Source organism: Rhincodon typus, chromosome 7 (genome assembly GCF_021869965.1).
Source record: "Rhincodon typus isolate 14 chromosome 7, sRhiTyp1.1, whole genome shotgun sequence".
In the NCBI taxonomy this organism is placed as follows: Eukaryota; Metazoa; Chordata; class Chondrichthyes; order Orectolobiformes; family Rhincodontidae; genus Rhincodon; species Rhincodon typus.
In genome coordinates, this window is record NC_063338.1 from 60,018,614 (window position 1) to 60,042,619 (window position 24,006).

Below are 24,006 nucleotides of genomic sequence, written 5' to 3' on the forward strand. Positions count from 1 at the left end.
CTGTAAAAGACCTCCAGGTGTGTATTCATTCTGCTCTATAACCAGCTGAGATCCATACCAGAATGCTAGAGCATAGCAGAGGAAGATTATCATCCACATGTAGCCTGTGAAAAGTCCCACTATCATGCCTTTCCTAACACCCCAGCGTTGAGCGAAAATCAAGTTTTTGTCATACCTGTATAGTAAATTTTGAAACATTAAATATTCTGCAGAGTACATGCAAACAATGTTTTATTCTATTAATACTTTATGTTTTCCATTTGTAAGCTATACGAAAATAGTCATGTGGTTCCAGTGAAGAAGGAAAGTGTAGATTCTTCTTGAATGATATACACCTTGGATCCCTCAGATATGAATGAGTAATTCTTTCCCTAAATTTTTTTTTTCTGTAGATTATTTTGGCTTATCTAGTCCTAATATCTAAAACAGGAAAGTTGAAATAAGTTCTGGATCTATGGACATTTCTTCATCACTGAACTTTTCTTATATTTATAAGTCCAAACCCTTATCTATTACTTATACTGTGGATTTGCAATCATTAATACAGGCTTCACTGTAAATATGACATAACTCTTTTTTCTGGTTTATTACTAACTAAAATAAGTAAAAGGGCAGTCTTATCACGGTAACTAACCTTTCCACTTCTTTATTCTCACCACTGAATGCAGCCACGGTTCTTATGGATGAAAGCACTTCATCGGCAATAGCACCAGCTTTAGCATAAGCCTTCAGCCCAAGGCCAGTCAGTTTTGAGACAGACTGTAATAAAGTTACAGTTAATATTATTTCAGTATGCCAATTATTTTCTCCAGTAAAGCTTTTACTTGTATCATGTAACTGTATTCAGGGTAGTCAATAAATACTGCAGTATATATGTCAAGTTGAGCTTGGGACTGTGTTCAGTTGGTATGAAATGAATCAAAATTGCTAATCCCTTTTGGAGACTGATTAGTATTTTTATATTTTTTATAGTTTCCTTTATTTCTTGCTGGCATTATTACACAAACACAGAAAAATCAACAAGGGCTTAAAGGTACAAAAGGGTTTTGCAAATTTGGATATTTCTCACAGCTTTTGAAAATGTCCTACAAAAATAAAATGCACGGGCTCTATTTAGAAATCTTTAGCAAATCCGATTTCAGTGTTTATTTTAACAAATTTCATTTGTGACTTCAAAAACAATGTTTCAAGACAGGGGATGGAAAAAAAATTGAACTATCAGACTAACATGATTGGCAGGAAAGTTACTGTAAAATATTATTAGAGGGAGTGATTAAGCATTTGAACAAGTATGAAAGGTCATATTAAATTTTTTGCAGAGGTGGCTTGAATATCTATGAATATTGTCAATAAGAATTTTCAGAAGATACTTGATAAAGTTTTGAGGAAAATAAGACTGTATTAAATTGGAAGTAACATTAGGACGTTGGATGCAAATTGGTTCAGAGGTAGAAGACAGAGAACTTGCAAATAACATTGAAGTAAGAACAACATTAAGTTCTGTAGATGGGAGCAGGAAGTTGCAAAGACACATTGTTTAAATTAGTCAGCAAAACTGTAGCATACAGAACTCAATGAGAGGAATAACAAACTAGCTAGTCTAAGATCCATGAAAGACAAATTGGGATATTTTATAAATAGTGAGAGAATAGAAATTATGGAGGTGAAAAGAGTTTTGGATTTCCAGGAACATAAATCACCTCAAGCTAAATGACAAGTGCAAAGTTTTTTCAGATAGACCAATCGATCAGATAGAGTATATCTCAAGAGGACTGGTGTACAAGGGGGAGAAAGTTATGTTTCAGTTGTTCAGAGCCTTGGTCAGATTTCATTTGATTCAATTGTGGTGCCATAGTTCAACAAGATATTGGCCTTAAAGAAAGTATAGCACAAACTCACCAGAACCATGCCCCAGAGTTAAAATGGTTACATTATGAGGACAGGTATGAATTTGATTTGAATTCCCTTGAGATTGGGAATTATAGGGAGATCTAATTGAGGTACTTAAGGAAGGGTTGCCAGAACAATTGGGCAAAAAGGTAATGGCTTTCGAGCTAAAAGTCATGACCTTAAATATTCTAATGGTATTAAGAAGTGATATGCATTGAAATGGGACATTAGTTAGAACTTGGAACATTGGACAGGAGAGCACAGTACAGGCCCTACAGCCCACGATGTTGTGCTGACCTATTATCCTACTAAGATCAATCTACCCTGTATACCCTACATTTTAATATCCTCCATGTGCCTATCCAAGAGTCGCTTAAAAGTCTCTAAAGTATCTGACTCCACTACCACTGCCGGCAGCACATTCCACACGCCCATCACTCTCTGTGTGAAGAGCCTACCTCTGACATCTCCCCTATATCTTCCTCCAATCACCTTAAAATTGTGCCCCCTCAAAATAGTTATTTCCACTCTGGGAAAAAGTCACTGACTATCCACTCTATCTATGCCTCTCATCATCTTGTACACCTCTATCAAGTCACGTCTCATCCATCTTCACCCCAGTGAAGAAAGCCCTAGCTCCCTCAACCTTTCCTCATAAGACCTGTCCTCCAGTCCAGGCAGCACCTTGGTAAATCTCCTCTGCACCCTCTCTAAAGCTTCCACATCTTTCCTACAATGACATGACCAGAACTGAACACAATATTCCAAGTGTGGTCTAACCAGAGTTTTAGAGAGCTGCAGCATAACCTCATGGCTCTTAAACTCAATTCCCCGGCCAATGAAAGCAAACACACCATACACCTTCTTTACAACCCTATCAACTTGGGTAGCAACTTTGAAGGATCTATGGATGTGAACCCCAAGATCCCTCTGTTCCTCCACACTGCTGAGAATCCTTCCATTAACCCTGTATTCTGCATTCAAATTCGACCTTCCAAAATGAATCATTTCATACTTTTAGTTGTTTTCTAAATTAAGATTGTAGTTGTCTTGAAGGTGTTTGGGACAGCATCTTTTGAAAGTCTTTCAGGAACACATGAACAAGGAACATGATGCTAATCAGCCTTTCAGACCTGCTCCACCATTCAATAAACTCCTGGCTGATCTGATTTTAACCTCAAATCTATATTCCTGCATGCCCTGATAATCTGTCAGAGAAGAAAAGTGTGTTAAAGGAGTAGGACCATTTGAAATTTGTCAGGATACATATCAAATTCAGAGATAGCCCAATGTAATAGCTTTTTACTGTCAGTTGAGGTTACATGTCACACCTTGGACCAAAGATTGTCACATAACACTAAGGGTGGTTGGGATCTTCAACGTTATAGTTGCAGATAGACAGATATTCACTCACACAGATGAGGAAGAAAAGTGAACGTATGTTTACAAAGGTGATTATGTATTCACAATGCATTGTCATGTGTGCCACCTGTGTGTCATTCTCACACTATCTCCGAGGAGTTGGGGTGGAGGGAGCCTGTCCTTTGCTGGCACTCATTGTCCTGGGAGTTTTGTTCAGGCAATGTTGGGAAGGGGCATTTGTGGCTAGAGGGTACAGCCATGCTGAACGTATCCTGCTCAGATGAAAGTGTACCCTCCTCACAGGGCTGAAGATGGTAGACAGAATGCGGGCTTGACCACCACTGGAGTGTCCTCTGATGAGACTTCTCAAGTGCTTGTCTGTGGTTCCTCCTCCAGATGGGTGCCTGTGGGTGCAGCTGTCTCCTTGTAAGGAACAGGCACCAGGAGTGAGGTCAGTGTCCTCCATCTGCCTGTTGCCTTACCGTTGATCCTGGAGTGCAAGTCTGTGCATATATCCAACAGATTCCAAGTGTGTTTCACCTGGGTCTCCATAGCAGCTGCCAACCAATCCATGGAGGCATCCAGACAATTATGTGCCCGGGGCAGTAAGGTCTCGACTCATAGGGGTGAGGAGCTGAATATCAGCTCTTCACTACTTTTCCTGGCTCTTTTGGCTCTGTTATAGGCCATTTTCTCTTGGAATGAGAGAAACGGAGAGATTGAGCAAAATGAAAATGGCTGGCACAGTTGTTAGTGTTGGTGCAGTTGGGGTAAAGTGGTGATGTGTCCAAGTGAGTGACTACACAGAGCAGAGGCCATGCAGTGTTGGTAAGGTGGAGGCTTGTGAGATGGAATAATTGGGGGAAGATGCAGTGTTTAACAGTGAGAGGGGTAGAACTTGAGGCCTTGTGGGAGGTGGGATGGGCAATAGAGATCCAGTAAAAACTGAAAGAACTGCGGATGTGTAAATCAGGAACAAAAACAGAAGTTGCTGGAAAAGCTCAGCAGGTCTGACAGCATCTGTGAAGAAAATATTAGAGTTAACGTTTTGGGTCTGGTGACCGTTCCTCAGAACTGGTGGAGATCCAGTAAATGTGAGTTACTAAACCCACTGACCTTCTTGTAGCATTGCTATATGTTTCTCCAGACAGTTGAGACTACACTGACCTGGGTCGTAACCACAGACAAAGCTAGCTAGGTCTGGTGTCATGGCGTCATCTAAATGGCCCTTCTCTGCACCATCACATCCGCCAGCATCTCCACGTCCCTATCTGCAAAGCCTGGTGTCAATTTCCACTATTCTGTTGTGTCGGGGAAAAATGTCTCAAACTGTGTAGTGAGTAAATTCACCTGGAGTGATTGGGAGAATTGGGTAGCATCAGATAAATAAGGTGGCATAGTGGAGTGGTACCTAGTCAATGAGGTAAGTTTGGGACAATAGAGCAAGAAAACCCTCTATGAAACTCAACAAAAATGGCACTTAGCAGATCTCAGTTACATATCAGTCCTCAGCATTAATAGCCCAGATCTTCCACAAAGTGGCAAGCACCATTAGATTGCTGCTTCACTCCTATTTTTCTGCACCCTGATGGAGCTCTGCATTTCTGGCCAGGTGTCCCAATCCCATCTTTTCAGAAATACAGAACAATAATCCAATGAAATTCTCTAGTATGGCAAAATAGCTTGTGGTGAGTGTGGGTTTGGGGGGAATAACAAGCCACATCACCTTTTTACAGCACCAGCTGCCATATTCTGGTAAGTGTTTGAAGTTCACTAAAATGCTTTCAATGTGATTCTGAATGAATATATGAATGAATGTGAGTGAAGAGTTCATCAGGTCCACATGTAAGTGTGTTGGTAGGTAAAACGGATGGGATAAATGAGTAAGTGGGTAGTGTGGCAGCTAGGTATGGTGATACATGAGTAGGATGGTAAATGAAGAAGGTGACAGTTGGTAAGGATAGGATGGCACCTGGGCAGGGTAATAGTTGGATTTGGTAATAGGCTGGTCGAGTGGCAGGTAGTTGAGAGGAATACTGCTGGGTGGGGTGATAGGTGGATGAGGTGGCAGTGACTACAATGGCAGTAGTTAGTAGGGTTGAGCAGTAGATGGATGACTGTGTAGGTGCATTCGGAGGCAGTTGGTTTGAGTCAGGAGAGATTATCTGGTTGGGTGCTAGTTATATCAAATGAGTGGGTTGTTGGGTGGTAGGTTGGAGCTAGTCCAGTTGAGTCAAGGGGTAGGCAGCTGGAAAGGATTTGTCAGCACCATGGATCTTGCATGGCAAATGTGTGCCAACACCGTTTGCAGTATTGACTTCTGGTTCCAGAAGTCACTGCCACAGATGGACTACAGAGGTTCACGTAGAAGAAAAAAAAATTAGCAAGAATGTTGTTTGTCAAGTCAATTCAGTGGAGTAGTCAGGTTAAATTGGTTGGGAGGGGAGTGGAATCGGCAGATGTATACAAAGGTGTAGTCAAATGCAGTTGATCAGGGATGTCAACAGAGTTGGACTAGGATTTTCTGTTTACCATTTTCAAGGTGACCATCCAATTCACAATATTGCAACACTCTGAGGTCCCTCACTTTTAAAGACCTTTTTTAGAAGGTCCTAGGGAACAGGGGAATTGTCAGGGAAGTATAGACTTCCTGGGCAATTGTATGGAGTCAGTGCATTGGGTCTTCCGGAGTCCAGAAATTCTGGGCTATTTTATTCTCTGCAGAAACTTTTGTAAATATACCTGAATTTTTAGTAAGCCATTAGAAGCATCGTGCAATGTGTTTGCAGTAGTAATAAATAAACTAAAAGAAACATTGATGAAACACTGATGAACTGGAAATTGGAAGATCTGGGCCAATGTTTCAGGTTGTTGACTTTTCATGACAAAAATTCTGACGAAGGGTCATTGCCCTGAAAATTTAACTCTATTTCTCTCTCTGCAGAGGTTATCTGATCCACTGAGTAATCTAGCGTTTTCGGCTTTTATTTCACAATTTCCAGTCCTGCAGAGAAGTGACAGTAACCTTTCCATTGAGCTGAATGTCATGGGTTCAAATCTCACTTGATGGCCAAAGAACGTGTGGCCAAGCAGTTTGATTGCCAGCCAGTAGGTCTGTAAGTGGTAAGAACAATAGTGTTTTCTTGTCAGCCTTGCTGTGGTTCCTAGGCTCCAGATAAATGGGGAATGTTACTTGGCTCTAAAACAAGCAGCCAAATCCAAAAACATAGAAAAAATTTGGAAAAGTATCGGAGTACTTTGCTTTTAATTGAACTTTCTCACCCATCTTCTGTGGCCTTCTACTCCATAACTTTTTCAGCATCTATCTCCTGCAACCTCTTCCATCAGGCAGAAGATACAGAAACCTGAACACATGCATCTGCAGGTTCAGGAACAGCTTCTTCCCGGCCATTATTAGATTGATTAATGGACTTGCTAGCCTCAAATAATGCTTATTTGCTAATGTTGATCTCACCTAGTGCACACTGTGCAATGTAACCTGTATGCCTCTGTTTAAGTCTTTTTGATTTGTACATCTTTGCTTACTATGATCTGCCTGTCTAATTGTAAACAAAGCTTTTCACTGTACTTGGGTACACGTGACAATCAATCAATCAATCAATCTTTCATGTGTCCTGATTCCAACGATGACAAGATATTATTGAACTAACATTAATCTTCCAGCTTCCAACCACCAAGGATGCCTGATCACTGGAAAGGATCTTAAAATAGTAGATATTTGAAAGTAGTCATTTTTCCTAATATAAACATATCCCCAGTTAACCTTTCGCAGAAATAGACTAAAAGTGATATTCATTCTTGTACTTTCTGTTTCTGTGACTAGGAATAGTTTCTAATGGAAACATCCATCATCAGTTTCACAGATGTTTTTAAAAGTAAGCTATATAAATATAGTATTTTTAAAATTAATTCATAAGATGTTGATGTTGCTGCCTGAGCCAGTATTTATTGCCCATCCGAAATTAATAGTTGGCCATATGACTGCATGTCTGGAGTCACATGTAGGCCAGAGCAAGTAAGGAGAGCGGACTTCCTTTCATAAAGGACATTAGTAAACTAGACATATTTTTATAACAATTGACAGTGGTTACATAGTTGTCATTAGGCCTTCATGTAGTGGAAAGAAAAGAATTGCAGGATAAGTTTGGATAAAGGAAGATGAAGGGACTATAGAACATAAACACAGGCACAGACCAGTTGGGCAAAATGGTCTGCTTCTGTGCTGCCTATTCTATGTAACTCTGAATAGCTTAATGTATTATCAAGCTTATATATTTAGTCTTACATTAGCAAGTACTAACAAGTAATTGAAATCTGGAGTCTTTTGGTTGTTGTGAATGCTGTTGTGGCACAAATTGTTGTGTTCATAATTATTTCCTCACCAATGCCATGACACCAGCTCCAAGACCAATGAGAGGACTGACAGCAATAATAACGAGTGTAAGCTTCCAACCGCTGACAAATCCCAGGAGGAATCCACTGACAAAAGTGGTGAAACGTTGAATAAAAATTCCAACTTGATCAGCGATAGCATCATTGATTTTATTAATATCACTGCAATAAGATGGAGAATTTTGGGCTCATGTGTCATCAAAATGTCTTAACACAGTTGTAATTTTAAAGTATCAAATTATTGCTGACAACTAAAGAACAATCTTTATCAAATACTGCCTACTATCTTCCTTCACCCTCACACATACAGTAAACCTTAATTAATGTTCCAAACAAGGTTTGCACTGTTCTGTTGCAGAGCTGCAGCTGTAATGTCAAGCTGAACAGAAAACAATGACTGCAAACATATCCAAACTGTGCACTGATGTCTGACAACAATAATGAAGTATTGTGAAGTACCTGTGTTTAGCAACTGATTTCACTGCTTCCAAGTGTGACAGGACACAAACTTCTCTTGTTTACACATCAGTTTTAGGGATTTATTATTGGTGTAGTTAATTGCATAGCAAAGATAAATCTTTATTGGCACGCATGCTTTCATAGCCAGAGTAAATTTGCTTCATGAAGTTTAATAGCATACTCACTCTGACATCCTTGCGTTCAATTCTCCAGCAGAATTGCAGTCAAACCAACCAATCTCCATCCTCATAATTTGTTTGAAATAAACTTTTCTTATTTTTTGAACCTGTCGGGCTGCTGCTGTAACCCAGAAGCATATCTAGCAACAGAAGATGTAACATATTTACAGTAGCATATCTGTATTTGCTGCTACCTCAGCCTTTATAGTATGTGGGGAAGTGAGCTAATGGGTTAGAGATTAGATGGAAATGCTATTGTTTTCATTTCTACTTCTATTCAATTCAGACCAGAATGGTGAGGAAAGACTCTTCTCTCACCCTGTCACGGATAAGTGTTTTGCATTAGATGGATTTCATTAGCGCAAATTATATTAATGGAGTAGAATTAGTGGAGCTCTACCTTGTTATGTTATACATGACTTGAGATTATTAATTGTAGATGTTGGTCTCAAAACAAACACTGACAATGTCTTGAAATTCCTTGCCCTTTGTGAGTATATAAGACATAAGGAATAGGAGCACCTCTTTCAGATCCTTGAGCCTACTCTTATATATTAAGATCATTGCTGATTTGTATGTGGCCTTAACTGCACATTCCCACTTATCCCTTGTAAATCAAAAGCTTGTTGAACTCACCCTTGAATATGTTTAATCACACTGTTTTTATTGCTCTCTTGGGAAGAGAATTTCAAAGATTAACAGCCCTCTAAATTCCTTGTTATCTCATCTTAAATAGGAGATCCTTTATTCTGAGACTATGTCACCTAGTCTAGATTCCCTCATAAGGGGAAATATCCTTTTAGCATTTGCTTGGTAACCCTGCTTGGAACATTATATCTTTAAATAAGATCAACTCTCCTTTTAAACTCCAATACAGACCCAGCTTTCCTTCCAGGACAATTTCTTCATCCCAGGAATCAATCTAGTGAAGCTTCTCCGAAATGCCTCGTTAAATATGGTGACCAAAACTATACACAGCACTCTATGTGTGCCCTGTATATTTGCTTCTAGACTTTCCTTCTTTTATAGTCTATCTTTATTGCAATAATGGTCAGCCTTCCATTTGCCCTCCCAAATTCTAATTGCATTTTCATGATCATTTTTTGATTCATCAATGAGAACTTGCAGATCTGTCTGCCATTTTATAGTTAGATTAGTCAGAGAGACACAATATGGACAGGAGCAGATGTTACTTTTTTTGTCTTTTTCAAAATGAAGAATTCTAATGATGAGTGGGTGATGAGATTGTGATGTGTGGCATTGATAGCTGCTTGCATTTGTGCCCCTGGCTCTAACTGAAAAAGAGTAGGTAGGATTAATGTCACCTCTAAAATCCCTTTGCCTTGAAGGCAAATTGTATGTTGAGTGGGAGGATAGAATTTTGGCAGGAGTGGGTCCCAGAATTTCATCTTTCCAATGGCATCGCTGGAAACATAGCTGTTACAAAATTAGACTCCTTAGACTCCCGACAGTGTGGAAACAGACCATTCAGCCCAGCAAGTCCACACCAACCCTCTGAAGAGCATCCCACCCAGATCCATCCCCTACCATATCCCTATAACCCTGCATTTCCCATGGCTAATGTACTAAACCTACACATCCCTGAACACAATGGGCAATTTAGCATGGCCAATCCACTTAAGCTGCACATCTTTAGACTGTGGGAGAAAACTGGAGCACCCGATAGAAACCCATCCAGACACAAGGAGAACATGCAAACTCCACACAGTTGCTCGAGGGTGGAATTGAACCTGGGTCCCTGGCGCTGTGAGGCAGCAGGAACACCTTTGATCCTCAGTCAAAACCTGTCTCCATATCATTATCTGCCAGTGTATTCTGGATTATTCCCATTTGTTGTGAAAATATATTTTCCCTCATGTCACCATTGCGAGTTTTGCCATTTAAATGAAATCTTTGCATTGTGATGTAACCACCAGGCTACGGTGCTTCTCCTTATTTGTAAAACAGAAAATTAAGAAAGGATGTTTAGCACAACTGGAAAAAGCATAATTTACGTGGTCTGCTTTAATACTTCAGGAATACTTCAGAATACTTTATAAATCAGAATGGACTTTGTTACCAATTAATGTAACGTAAGGAAAATTAATTGATGTTCACATCACAGGACAATTCAGAGTTTCTAAGCATGTGAAAGCCAATCCCCATTTTTGAGAAAATTCCTCATTCTGAATAGTTAACCAATTCAAAGTTGACATAACAAGCAGAAAAGATATTTGCAAAAATGAATGCATTTTTATCTTCACCATGGAGCCATGAACAGTCATCAGTTAAATTAAGCTCACAATTTATTACTTTACAAAAGATTTAAATTATGCAATTAAATATTCATTTGTATTTGGATATCAGTACTTAAGATAATGTTGACTATTTTGAGCACTAATCAGATAAATGGGGTCCCTATCACAATTGCTGTCTTGTTTAATGATAGGAAGCATAAGAAGTTTTTAACATTGCTGATAAACTTCTATCATTGCACAACTCAAAATATTCTCAGTTTAACTAAAGTATACAATTAGTTCTCAGTTTAGAAATCTTGCTATAACGGATGATCAATTGTTAGAAATTAACAGTTGAAAACTAGATTCACTTAAAACCTACCTGGCAGTAGCCCAGTAAGAACACAGATAGTCCTATTGCAATGTAATAATAAGCAAACATGGACATTTCATACTCAATGTCTAAGACCCTGCAAAGACAAATTCAAAATTTTTACCTCACATATTTAATTTATTGCTGAGGCTGTACTGGTGGCAATCTTATTCATAAAATATTTGTCATAATAAATAAAAATCAGATTATTAAGGCTTCATTATTTATACTATAACACACAGTTGGTTTTCTTTGAAATAAAGCTTCTGATTTTCATAACATTTGTTGATTTAATAAAAATTTATTAGAATATTCTGTCACACTATATTTCAAGTTCTATTAAGCTTAATGCAATTTTTCATAATAGGTATTTCAGGATAACAGTATTTAAGTTATTATAATTATTATCATCAAAATTATAACCACCAAAATCATCAAAAAGTATCAGCCTACTACTAAACTTTGTTTTACCTTACCTATGATTGGTTATTGGAAGTTCCACTCAAGATCAACATTATTCTCCAGTTTAATTAAAGGAGTGCTGGAGGCTGCTCTAAAAGATTGGATTTTTTTAATTCTTGTTAAGAGTGTGCAAAGGTCTGGCTTTGGTCAACAAATTTATGGAACATAGTTTCTTATTGTCACCGATCATCAACCATGGCTTTGGCAAAAGATCCACTAAAGATTCTTCATACACTTTTACAATGATTTAATTGCACGCCCAGAGGGGCACAAGTTTCACTTGAAAAGGGCTTGATAGTTAAAATTATTATTAAGTGACCTTGCTACATGACGTATGTTCACTTAATGGCACTCAGAATGGACTGAAGGTTGGACATAAATCCGTCATCGTTCTCTTGCTCATTCTATGATGCGAAGGTGCCAGTGTTGGACTGGAGTTGACAAAATCAGAAATCACATGATACCAGATTATAGTCCAACAGGTTTATTTGAAAACACAATGCCTCAGTCCTTCTTCAGGTGTTAGTGTGAGAGGTAGTATCAGATATAGAATTAATAAGTAAAAGGTTAGAAACTGTTAGTGGGGTGTTAGTGAGAGGGGTAGTATCAGACACAGAATTTATAAGTTAAAGATCAAAGGTTCACACCATTGATGAGGATGTACTAAACAAATCTAAGATGCTGTTAAACCTTTAATCAGTTAGAAGGTTTTAATTGATTAATATGCATATGTAAATCCCTGAATTCCTTTCAAGTCACAGTCCTGAGAGAACTAAAGATTTTATCAGTGTAAAGAAAAGGTGACATTTTAGGTCAGACAATGCATGTTAGGTGTGACCTTGCTTAGAATCTGTGTTTTTGTTTGGAGTCAGACTGATTTTATTTCTAAAGTAGGAATTTATAAAACGTCATATTGACTGACTGTCTATAAATTGCCTGCATTTTGAACAAAATAAATATACCTACAAATACAAATTCACCCCATAGATTCACGTGTGTGTGTGTTTGTGTGTGTGAGGGGTGGGAAAGAGAGAGAGAGTGTGTACGTGTGTGTGTGTGTGTGTGTGTGTGTGTGTGTGCATGCGTGCGTGCGTGTCTGTGTGTATGAGAGAGAGAGATAGTGTGTGGATGAGTATATGTGTAGTGTGGTGGGGTTACCTGTAGTGCGACATGAACCCAAGATCCTGGTTGAGGCCGTCCTCATGGGTACCAAACTTGACTATCAGCCTCTGCTCAGTGACTGCGTTGTTTTGTATCCTGAAGTCTGCCTTGGAGGAAATTTACCTGAAGATCCGAGACCGAATATCCTTGACCGCTGAAGTGTTCCCCCACTGGAAGGGAACATTCCTGTCTGGTGATTGTTGTGCAGTGTCCGTTGATCTGTTGTCATAGTGTCTGCATGGTTTTGCCAATGTACCTTGCCTCGGGGCATCCTTGCCTGCAGACTGTGAGATAGACAATGTTGACCAAGTCACATGAGTACCTGCTATGCATGTGGTGGGTGGTTTTCCCATGTGTGACGGTAGTGTCCATGTTGATGATCTGACATATCTTGCAGAGGTTACCATAACAGGCTTGTATAGTGTTATAGTCGATGGTGTCCTGAAGACTGGATAGTTTGCTGTGAACCATGGTCTGTTTAAGGTTTGGCAGTTGTTTGAAGGCGAGAAGTGGAGACATGGGGAAGATCTTGGTGAGGTGCTCATTGTCATCAGTAATATGTTGAAGACTGTGAAGAACATGGCATAGTTTCTCTGCTCCCGAGAAGTACTGGATGTCGAAGGGCATCCTATTGGACGTATCCCGTGTCTGTCTTCTGAGGAGGTTATTATGACTTTTCGCTGTGGCACGTTGGAACTGGCAATCGATGAGTTGAGCATCGTATCCCGTTCCTATGGGGGCATCCTTCAACACCTTCAGGTGTCTGTCTCGTTCCTCCTCATCCAAACAGATTCTGTGTGTGCGTAGGGCTTGTCCGTAGGGGATGGCTTGTTTTAATATTAAGGTGAGGCAATTGCCTAGTAGTATTATCACCGGACTGTTAATCCAGAGACCCAAATAAAATTCTGGGGACCTGGGTTCGAACCCCACCATTGGCAGATGATGGAATTTGAATTCAGTAAGATACCTGGAATTAAGGATCCAATGATGACCATGAACCCATTGCCGATTATTGGAAAAACCCATCCAGTTCACTAATGTCCTTTAGAGAAGGAAACTGCCATTCTTACCTGGTCTGGCCTCATGTGAGTCCAGACCCACAGCAATGTGATTGACTCTCAACTGCCCTTTGGCCAATTATGGATGGGCAATAAATGCTGCCTGGTCAGGCGACTCCCTCATCCCATGAATGAAAAAGAAAAAAACTATATTTCAGGTGGAAGATAGAGAAGTACAGCATCGTGAGGTTATCCGTAGGCTTGCGGTAGAGCAATGTACTGAGGTGTCCATCCTTGATGGAGAAGCATGTGTCCAAGAATGAGACTGATTCTAAAGAGTAGTCCATCTGATGGTGAGATGAAACTTGTTGATATCACTATGTAGTTGTTTCAGTGATTCCTTGCCAGGTCTCCAAAGGAAGAAAATGTCGTCAATGTATCTGGTGTATAGTGTTGGTCAGAGGTTATGTGCAGCAAAGAAGACTTGTTTGAACATGTGCATGAAAATGTTGGCATACTGGGGAGCAAATCTGGTCCCCATGGCTGTTCGGTGTGTCTGGATGAAGGTGAAGGTGAAAACGTTGTGGTCGAGGATGAAGCGGATGAGTTTTAGAATGGCATCTGGAAATTGGCAGTTGGTGGTATTGAGTACTGAGGCTGTTGCAGTGATGCCGTTGTTGTGGGGGATGCTGTGTAGAGTGCCAAAACATCCATTGTGACGAGGAATGTTCCTGGTTTGACTGGTTCGTGGGTACTGAGTTTCTGTAAGAAATCTGTAGTGTCACGACAGAAGCTGGGTTTCCCTGTACAATCAGTTTTAAGATACCCTCGATATAGCCAGAGAGGTTCTCACACATCGTCCAATTGCCTGATACAATGGGACATCCAGGTGTGTTGGCTTTGTGTATCTTTGGAAGGCAGTAGAAGTCCCCTACGCAGGAAGTACGTGGGATGAGAGCATGTGGTGTATTCTGAAGGACTGGACCAAAAATCTGTTCAGTTGACGAGTGTGTTCTTTGATCAGATTGGTAGGTAGTCGTCTGTAGTGTTCCTGGTAGTTTAGCTGTTGGTACACTTCCTTGCAGTAGTCCGTTCTATTCTGTATGACGATGATTCCTCCTTTGTCTACTGGTTGCGATTGGTCTTGAGAGCATGGATGGCATTGTGTTGTGCCCGGGTGATGTTTTGCACTACTTTTTGATTGCGGCTGATAAATCTGGCTTTCACACATTCTCTGATGGCTTGAGCCTACCTGTCAAGCCCTGGGCAACGGTCCTCCAGACGGGTCCAATTCGACTCCTTCTTTGCCCGCTCCCCCATGGATTTCTCTGTCGACTGAGCCGGTTCGTTGGTTGTCTCACTGGGCTCGCTGCTGACATCTTGGAAGAATTCCTGGAGTCTCATTCATCTGATGAATTCCTCTGTGTCTGCCACGAGAATAGTGGAGTCCGTTTTGGTGGTGGGTCAGAAATTGAATCCTCGGCTCAGAACTTCGTTCTTGTCTGGTTGAGGGGTGTGGTCAGATAAGTTGACGATGGATTTTCCTGTGGTGGTACCGCCTTCAACTGGGGTACCAAGGGACACTTGGTTATTGCTGGTGGTGATGCCAAGTTTCTCCAGTTTCTTGTTCTTGGTGTGTATGTAGGTGGTGTAGTTCTGTTGCCTCGTCTGTTTGGCAGTGTCTCGTAACTGTACTGCTGTATCTTGAGCGCAAGCTGCGAATATGGACTCTATCGTGATTTCAAGGTTACAGCGCTTGCTCTAGGGTTGGTGAACAAGATGATTGAGGAGTTTGTGAGTGGTGCAACGTCAAAGTCTCTCAGCATAATCAGTGTTGTAGGTCGACATGAGTGCGTTCGCGATCTGTAGTCCTTTTGGGATCTTTTGTGCTTTCTTGCCTTTCTGTAGAAACTTGATGTCTGTATTGATGTGCACAATCTTCTTGGAGATCCTCTCCACTTTCAGCCAACAGTTGGTGTCGATGATAGCCATGATATGGAGGTGCCGGTGTTGGACTAGGATGGACAAGGTCAGTAATCACACGACACCACGTTATAGTCCAACAAGTTTATTAGAAAACACAAGCTTTCGGAGCTTACACAAACACACACACACACACACACACACACACTGTTCTGTTCAAAAAGCACACAATTATAGACCGTCAATATGGCGTTTTATGAATTTCTACTTTAGAAATACAACCAGTCTGACGACAAATTAAAACACAAACAGATTCTAAACGAGGTTTCACACCAAACATGCATTGTCTGACCTAAAATGTCACCTTTTCTTTACACCAATAAAACCTTTAGTTCTCTCAGGACTGTAACTTGAAAGGAATTTGGGGATTTACATGTGCCTATTAATCAATTAAAACCTTCTAACTGATTAAAGGTTTAACAGCATCTTAGGTTTGTTTAGTACATCCTCATCAATGGTGTGAACCTTTGATCTTTAACTTATAAATTCTGTGTCTGATACTACCTCTCTCACTAACACCTGAAGAAGGACTGAGGCTCTGAAAGCTTGTGTTTTTAAATAAACCTGTTGGACTATAACCTGGTGTTGTGTGATTTCTGACTTTGCTCATTCTAGTCATAACATGACTTACGCAAAAACATGTTAGATAGTTGTTGCTTGCACAGAGATGATGGCTGAAGGCCACCTCCAGTTCTGTAAGATTCTGTGATTGTCCAAACAAACAGATCTGAACTAGAAGATAGATGAGATGTTAAAAATTATTAAGTTTTTGGGAGCCTGATATTCCTGCTTAATAAAGCATGGAGAAAATGCACAGAAATGTTAGAGGCTTTGATTAAGTTCAGCTTTAGGGCCATTTCATTCATAGTATGTATTGGGGGAGGCAATGCCTAGGCTGCTCATTCAGAAACTCAGCTAATGTTCTGGGGACCCAGGTTCGAACCCCACTACAGCAGATGGTGGAATTTGAATTCAATTTTTAAAAAGTCTAGAATTAAAAATCTATTATTTACTATGAAACCATTGCCAATTGCCAGGAAAAACCCATCTGGCTCATAAATGTCCATCAGGGAAAGAAATCTGCCACCCTCACCTGGTTTGACCTACATGTGACTCCAGACCCAAGGCAATATGGTTGACTCTCAACTGCCCTCTGAAATGGCCTAACAAACCATTCAGTTCAAGGGCAGCTGGGATCAGGCAATAAATGCTGGCCAGCCAGCAATGCCTAATTTCCATAAATGAATTTTTAAAAAAAAACTTGATTTCTCTGGCATGTCTATTTTATATCATTACCGCTTTGCAATGCTATATTTTGGGCCCTTTAACATCAATCCTCATGTGAAATTTAACATGGTGACTAAGATTACTTAAGTTCCAATTCGATATAATGTTGCTTCTTGATCTGTGTAGCATTTTTTATCGTAACATTTATGAGATCATCCTGCTTCAGATTACAGAGTATTTTCTGCTCAGTTCGAGAATATTCAGCTTATAATTTCAAATCAATCATTTTTACACTACTCTAAAATTCTAAAAGTTAATAACAAACAATAGACAATGAAAATATTTTCAGTAATTTCAATTATTTTACAAAATTCCAAAACATCTACTGCTTCCCTAAGTGAATTATTGCATATGGATTCTTATCTATTACCGTCTGCAGATGGGTGAGTAGGATTCAGAGACAAATCCTATCTTTAAAAGATAAGAAATTATAATGCACTTGATCCAAATACATTTTAAATACTCGGATATTTTCTGCAAAAAAGCGGGCCATGCAGCTAATTCTTATAAATTCTGCACCTGCAGGTTCATCCCACTCACCAGAAAATATTGGGGACCATGCATGTAGGTGTATCACAGGCTAATAATGAGTCAACACCTTGACAGAATGCTGAGTCTCAACCAGAGATCTCAATACCCTGTCCATCTGATTGAAGCAGAAGGCAAGTAAATGAGTAGATCAAAAATGAACAAAGAAAGCTGAAGAGAAAGTAAGGCGTACAGGCATTAACTTACCCACATGGCACTGTCTCATTTTTTTGGTTATGGTACTCTGACCCATTCACCCAAGTTATCATGCTGGTATTATAATTGCAAATCTTATCTTGGTCTTTCAATTCTTGTAATTCGATGTCATATGCAATAAAGGTATCTGTCAACAAACCAAACACCACTAACATGGCAGGTTGGGCTACTCCATGAAGCAGAGCACAGATTCCTCCACATACCATCAGGGCGATTTCATAGCAGGAAGCAAACTTGAACTGGAACAAAGAATATTTAACATTATATGTAAGAGAAACATTTACTTTTCATTTTCTATCCTCAGAAAAATGTGCCATGTGAGAAAAAGACCAATGAGTGATAATACAGTGATAAAACAAATGGGTAATGAAGTTATTCATGCACCAAAAATCTGTTTATGACTTTAAAACATTAACAAGTTTAAATTTTATATGAGGGTAATTATGAAGTTTGGTGCACAGATGATTCTAATTTGAAAATGCCATGTCAAAACCGTTACATTTGTTACAACATTTCCCAGTTCTGATGTGAGGGCAGTGTTATGGAAAAAGTTGCATTTGTTCACTACTGGCATCAGAGCAATGCAACTGGTTCAGAACATTAGATAGATCAGGTATACAAATGGGAATTTACACACATTATCTTTTATTTGGAAGATCTTAAAGAAATTTAAGATATCCTAAATTAATCTAGTCCCATTTGCCAGCATTTAGCCCATATCTCTCTACACCCGAACTATTTAAGTACACATCAGCCTTCTCCTCTTCCTCTGGCAGCTCATTCCCTGCTTGCACCACCCTCTGATGAATTGCAGATACAGATCATATCACTTAGAAATAACTATCCTCTTGTGACAGCAATCATTCCCTTCTTTCTATGTCCTTTCCCTAATCCAGCGACTGCTGCAGACAAGCAGTGTGTTAAGAATTGCTCAATAAAAACTGAAAGAACTGCGGATGCTGTAAATCAGGAACAGTTAAGAATTGTTAAGAATGAGTTAAGAATTGCTCGCCTGTTCCTATGCCCCTGGTGGGGACTGAATTCTCTGGTTAATTACTCATCTGTTTGAATGCAATGCATTTTGTGGTCAAGAGATTTTCAATCTTTCAGTCTGGAGTCTGCCTCCAAGAATGTTGAAACTAGTCATTAATATATCATTGAATGTGGGTCTTTAACAGGAATAGTGGGTGGTTTTGTGGCAGCAGCTGCAACTGTTGCTTCTATTCAGCATTGACACTCCCCTGTAAATGCCACTGATGATGCACACTGTTCATTGGCAGTCTGGAGAATGGAAAATATATTGCACATGGCCTAACTATGGATCCAATTGTTTACATCCTACTTTGCAAAAGTGATTGATGATATGTTCCAGTTGAACTATCCTCAATTTCACAGCCTGTTAGGTAAGATAAGAAAAACCTCAAATTGACTCAACAAAACTCCTTTACCATGTGATGCCTGTACTTAATAGCACTGAGCCCTTTGTCAGCCAAAATATCAGGCTCTTCCACACCCAAAAAATGTGATTCATATGTTGTTTCCTCATTACTTGAACACACCCAAATGCATGGCATTTGCTTAAACATCTGTTCAGAATAGTCACAAAGGTAAGCATGATGATTAAAAAAAATTGCAAACAGTTAAGCTACTTTGTGATATGAAAATATATTTGGAGGTCAGTTTGAAATGGGAGATAGTTCCTGCTGTGACTCTTTATTGACTCTATTGCTTCTTTTGATTGGCCTGACATGAGCCATGATTGATGGAGCATCATTTTCTGTATACACTGGAGACAGGGTGTCTCCTAAATAGTCTTCACTTTTGCTATAGAATTACTCTATATGCATCATTACTCTTCTTCCTTTTCCTAGACTGCCTCCATTGTAGGAAAAAAAAGGAAAAGTCCATTGTTGACATCAAGATAAGAATGCCATGATAGAAAATGCAAAGGAAAATAATTTCCTGTGAAACTTCTGAATGGCAGTTTGCAGCATCCTTCCTAGAAACATTCAAAGTGATAGTCAAAGCCAGAGAACATAATCGCTTCCTGATCTATCAGCTCTTGTGGATGATGCATTTCTCATTCCTGAAAACTTTGCCTATATCTGGCATTGTACTGGTGTAAATTATGAAGTATGCATTTGAAATTAATTGACAATCAATTTTCAACATATTTACATAATTGGAAGGGGGAATGGAGCTGGTGATGAGGTGATGAGTGTGGGTTGCTGATGGGTGAGGGGTACTGGTGAGTGAGGAAGGGATGATGGGTGCTGGGCTGTGGCAGGCTTTTCCAGCAGACAGTTCTATAATAAAGTATGTAAATTAGAGACACATTGACTCTGGTAGCTCATGCCAGAATTACAGCAATATTTGTACCAAAAATAAAATTCCAGGTTTGTGCTATTTAGAATCTTTGATACATTAGCCATCTCCCACAGAAATATCCAAGTGTGAAATTTAATTCCTTAGGTTATAATCCAGGCAAGAAACAATCAAAGAAATTCACTGTGATATAAAAAATTCTTTTTTGGAAAATTATTCTGAACATTTCAATGTATTACATAGAATATATAGTGCAAAAATATTAGCAATAAAAGTCAGAGTTACCAGCTCAAAAAAGCCGATCCTAATGCTTTCTTCTTTTTCCTGTGTTAATCTTTAAATACAACAAAAGTAAACATCAATTTAACTCTTTGTCAGCCCAACATGAAGAAATTGCAGTCAGCATATAACTAAAATTTTTATTTAATTATTTGTATAATACTTGATCTGGGCTTACATCTCTCCATTTTTTTCACTTTTTGAGGATGGTTTTCCATTTACTGTATAGGTATTCCTGTAAGTCATGAAACAAGAATACAACTCCGAGTGAGTTAAGGGAATGAAGAAGAGAAAATAGTTCCATTCTAACAGTGTTCAAAGCAAAGCATTTCACTGTCCATGGAAGAAAACACATGCACAAAGGCATTTTGTTTATAAGCAGATAAGTAATCTTCATCAGCATACTCACTTTCGACGAGAACCATCTATATCTGCAATAGAGAAAACAGTTCATCATACAACATAGCAGAAAGAAAGGACCACTTTGCATTTATATATCATTTTTAATGATGAAATTTATAAGGGTGTATTAAAAATTGGAAATGATTCAAAAAATATATATTAGTTGAAGTAACCAAAAGCTTTCTCAATATGTTTTTTTTTATATTAGGGCATTAATGGAACACAGTGAGAAGAGAATATAAACAGATGTAGACCATTCAACCCCTTGAGTCGACTACAGTCAATGAGATCATAGCTGATATGTATTCTAACCTAATCTGGCTCCATAATAGCTATCAAAACTCAAACAATGTCAGATTCAAAAATATTAATTGAATTAGCATCTATTGATTTTTTAGGGGAAGATTTCACACTTCTATCACACGTAGCATATCTGTGTTTCCTAATGCCTGTGTGGCTTAGCTTTGAATTTAAGGTTATGTCCCCTTAAGCTAGTATACCCACTAGCAAAAAAAATTGTATCAACATTTTGCATTCCTTCCAAAATCTTAGAGTGCTCAACCAAATCTTGACATAACCTTTTAAATATCGGGAAATATACGCCTATGTTTATTTAATTTCTCTTTGCAATCTTATCCTTGGAGGGCTAGTAACATTCCAATGACTTTGTCCAGCATTCCTTCCAAGGCTGCTGGGAGATGAATGGTATGGTGTGGATGATACGGAGGGGAATTCTATAGGGATTAAGAGACTGAAGCCAAAGCTGCAAATCACAGAAGGATTACAGCGCAGAAGGAGGCCAGTCGGCCCATTGAGCTTGCAAATGGCTCATTAAATGAGCATCATTACCTAGCACCAATCTCTAGCTTTTTCCCCACACTCCTGCACATTATTTTTGTCCAAATAACAATCCAGTGCCCTTTTCACTGCCTCACTTGAACCTGTCACCACCACACTTCCTGGCAGTGCATTCTATACCCTCACTATTCACTGAGTGAGAAAGGTTTTCCTCACTTTACCCTTGTTTCTTTTGCAGATCACTTTAAATCTATGTTGTCTTGTTCTTGTTCTTTTTGTTTGCAGAAGCAGTTTATCTCTCTGTATTCCATCTAGCCTGCTTATGATTTTTAAAACTTCAGTCATATCTCCTCTTAACCTCCTGTTCTCCAAGGAGTACCATCCCAACTTCTTCAATTTATCCTCCTAACTGGAGTTCCTCATTCTTGTTAACTGCTTTTGGACTCTCTTCAAAGCATTCACATCCTTTCTATAATGAAACACCCAAAATTGTACACAATGCTTCAGCTGAGGTCTAACAAGTGAATTTTAAAAGTTCAGGATCACCTCCTTGCTCTTGTAATCTACACCTCTATTAATCAGGCCATATGCTTTATTTATTGCTTTCTCTATTTGCTGTTCCACTTTCAATGATCTGTGCACATATACACTCGGGTCCCTCTGTTTCTATATCCCCCTATTGTGGGACAAAAGGAAGGAACTTCACAAATGTTCAGGGCAAAATATGAGGCTGAAGGACCTTAAAGTATGAGACAATTTAAGAATGAAAATTAAGAAATTGACCTATTAGTAAATAAACTAGATCATGATTTAGTCAGAAATGGCAGCAGTGATGACTGAGCAGGACATAATATGGCATAAATAATGTAGACCAAAGTTTTAGATGAAAGTTTAAAGAAGTAGAAGAGTGGAAGTTGACTAATCTGATAATGACAAAACTACGGCTATAGAATTATCATTTACTTCTACAATTCTTTCTCCACCTTGAAAAAGGAGTTTTATTGATGGCACTAACCTGCACTTAAATCTTTTCTCTTCAAATTGGCTATGTGAATATAAGTATCAAGAGAACAGATCCTGGTTGGTGCAAGAAAAAGTCTAAGATAGTGTGGGAACTTGGTAAAGTTCCAATTAATTAGATGCTCACTCAACTCAAAATTGATTTAATTTTATTACTGAGATAGTAGAAACTGCAGGCCTACACCCTTAGCCCAAAACGTCAGCCTTCCTGCTCCTATGATGCTGCTTGGCCTGCTGTGTTCATCCAGCTCTGCGCCTTGTTGTCTTTAATTATATTACTACTTGGTTATGCCTGGTAGTCCAGAAAACCACTATTATTGAATCACATTACAGACATTTGTGGTAAAAGAGAGGCCAAATTTTACATGAATTTTGCTGAGAAATTATTTAAAATTCCCAGGGATTACCATGATCGGAGGCTTATGGGCAGATCCTCATAGTTTGCAACAGGCTACATTGGAGCACTGGAAATTGTGATAGGGGGTTATGCAAAACTGATGAACACACCTTATAGAGTCCTTCACAGTCACCAGCAGATATTGAAGGCCAAATTGCAATAACAACAGTTTGAATTTTTTTCCCTCCTCTATAAACTTCAACTGTTCCTCTCACTTATGCTTTATGATTTATCTTATGCTATCCAAATCCTCTCAGATGAATGTCTTGTGCAAATGCTTATTATGGATGAGACAGGCTAAACTGCTAGTTTCTTTCATTTCTCCAGAACATGTGGTTGGTTCTTAGAGAATATCTGTAGAAAGAGAAGGGGAACATTTGTTTGAATATTGATTACAAAAGATTCTTTATAGCAAAACTAGCACATATTTCTTCCAGTTACATTGCTGCCAAAAGAGAAGCTTCCTAGCTACTGAAAAATATGGGTTAGTTTGAATCCAGTCTGTTTGGTTCAGGCATAGCTGGTTCTAGTCAATTGAGGTCCAGGTCTTGAAATGGCTTCAGCTTCTTTACTAATGGGAGTGGCAAGTGTGATGTGTCAGTTGGCCAATTGGAAACTAAAATATATCTACTCCATTTTGTTGCCTGCACAGTCATTATTGATATGGTCTTCTTCTGAACTATGTTGTGTGCAGTATACTGATCACTTGTGGAAAGTTTTAAATTTAAATCAACTTGTTCAGACATGTCATTACAGATCTCAATGAGAGGTGGGGCTTGAACACAGGCCTTCTGGCCCAGTAGTAGGGACACTACCATTGTGCCACAAGAGCTCAGATTATAATTGGACTGCAGAGATTAAATTAAAGAGTAGCGACTGGAATCACAGGAAGGAGAAATATTCATATGAGGAGAGATTTGGAAAATTAAAGACTAAAGGCAAAACAATAGTGTAAAGTAATGATGTGAATAATGACAACCAGATTGTGACAGGAAGGGATAGAGCATACAAGCGTTATTTAAATAGCGCCAATATAGGGAAAACGGTTAAAAAGACAAAATATAAAGCTTTTTACAGAATGCATGCATACTTGTAATGAGATGGATGAGTCAATATCACAAATAGAAATAATTAATATTTTATGATCACTATTCCAGAGATATGATTTCAAAGTGACCACAGCTGAGACCAAGTTGGCATTTTTGAAATTTAGGAAGAAATGAAAAAGAGATGGGGA

General features: G+C 39.0%; 1 protein-coding gene across 1 annotated transcript in view; it reads right to left on the reverse strand.

Moving 5' to 3' along the window:
* The window catches only part of abcb11a (ATP-binding cassette, sub-family B (MDR/TAP), member 11a), an 80,887-nt gene that overhangs the window by 42,467 nt on the left and 14,414 nt on the right, over positions 1–24,006 (reverse strand). The window contains exons 2-10 of the mRNA XM_048598821.1: positions 20,562–20,583; positions 20,331–20,387; positions 20,159–20,207; positions 17,540–17,787; positions 10,923–11,010; positions 8,310–8,443; positions 7,656–7,827; positions 635–759; positions 1–175 (exon numbers count right to left, since the gene is read on the reverse strand). Of these exons, the coding sequence (XP_048454778.1) occupies positions 1–175; positions 635–759; positions 7,656–7,827; positions 8,310–8,443; positions 10,923–11,010; positions 17,540–17,787; positions 20,159–20,207; positions 20,331–20,387; positions 20,562–20,583 (1,070 nt within the window). The remainder of the gene's footprint in view (positions 176–634; positions 760–7,655; positions 7,828–8,309; positions 8,444–10,922; positions 11,011–17,539; positions 17,788–20,158; positions 20,208–20,330; positions 20,388–20,561; positions 20,584–24,006) is intronic.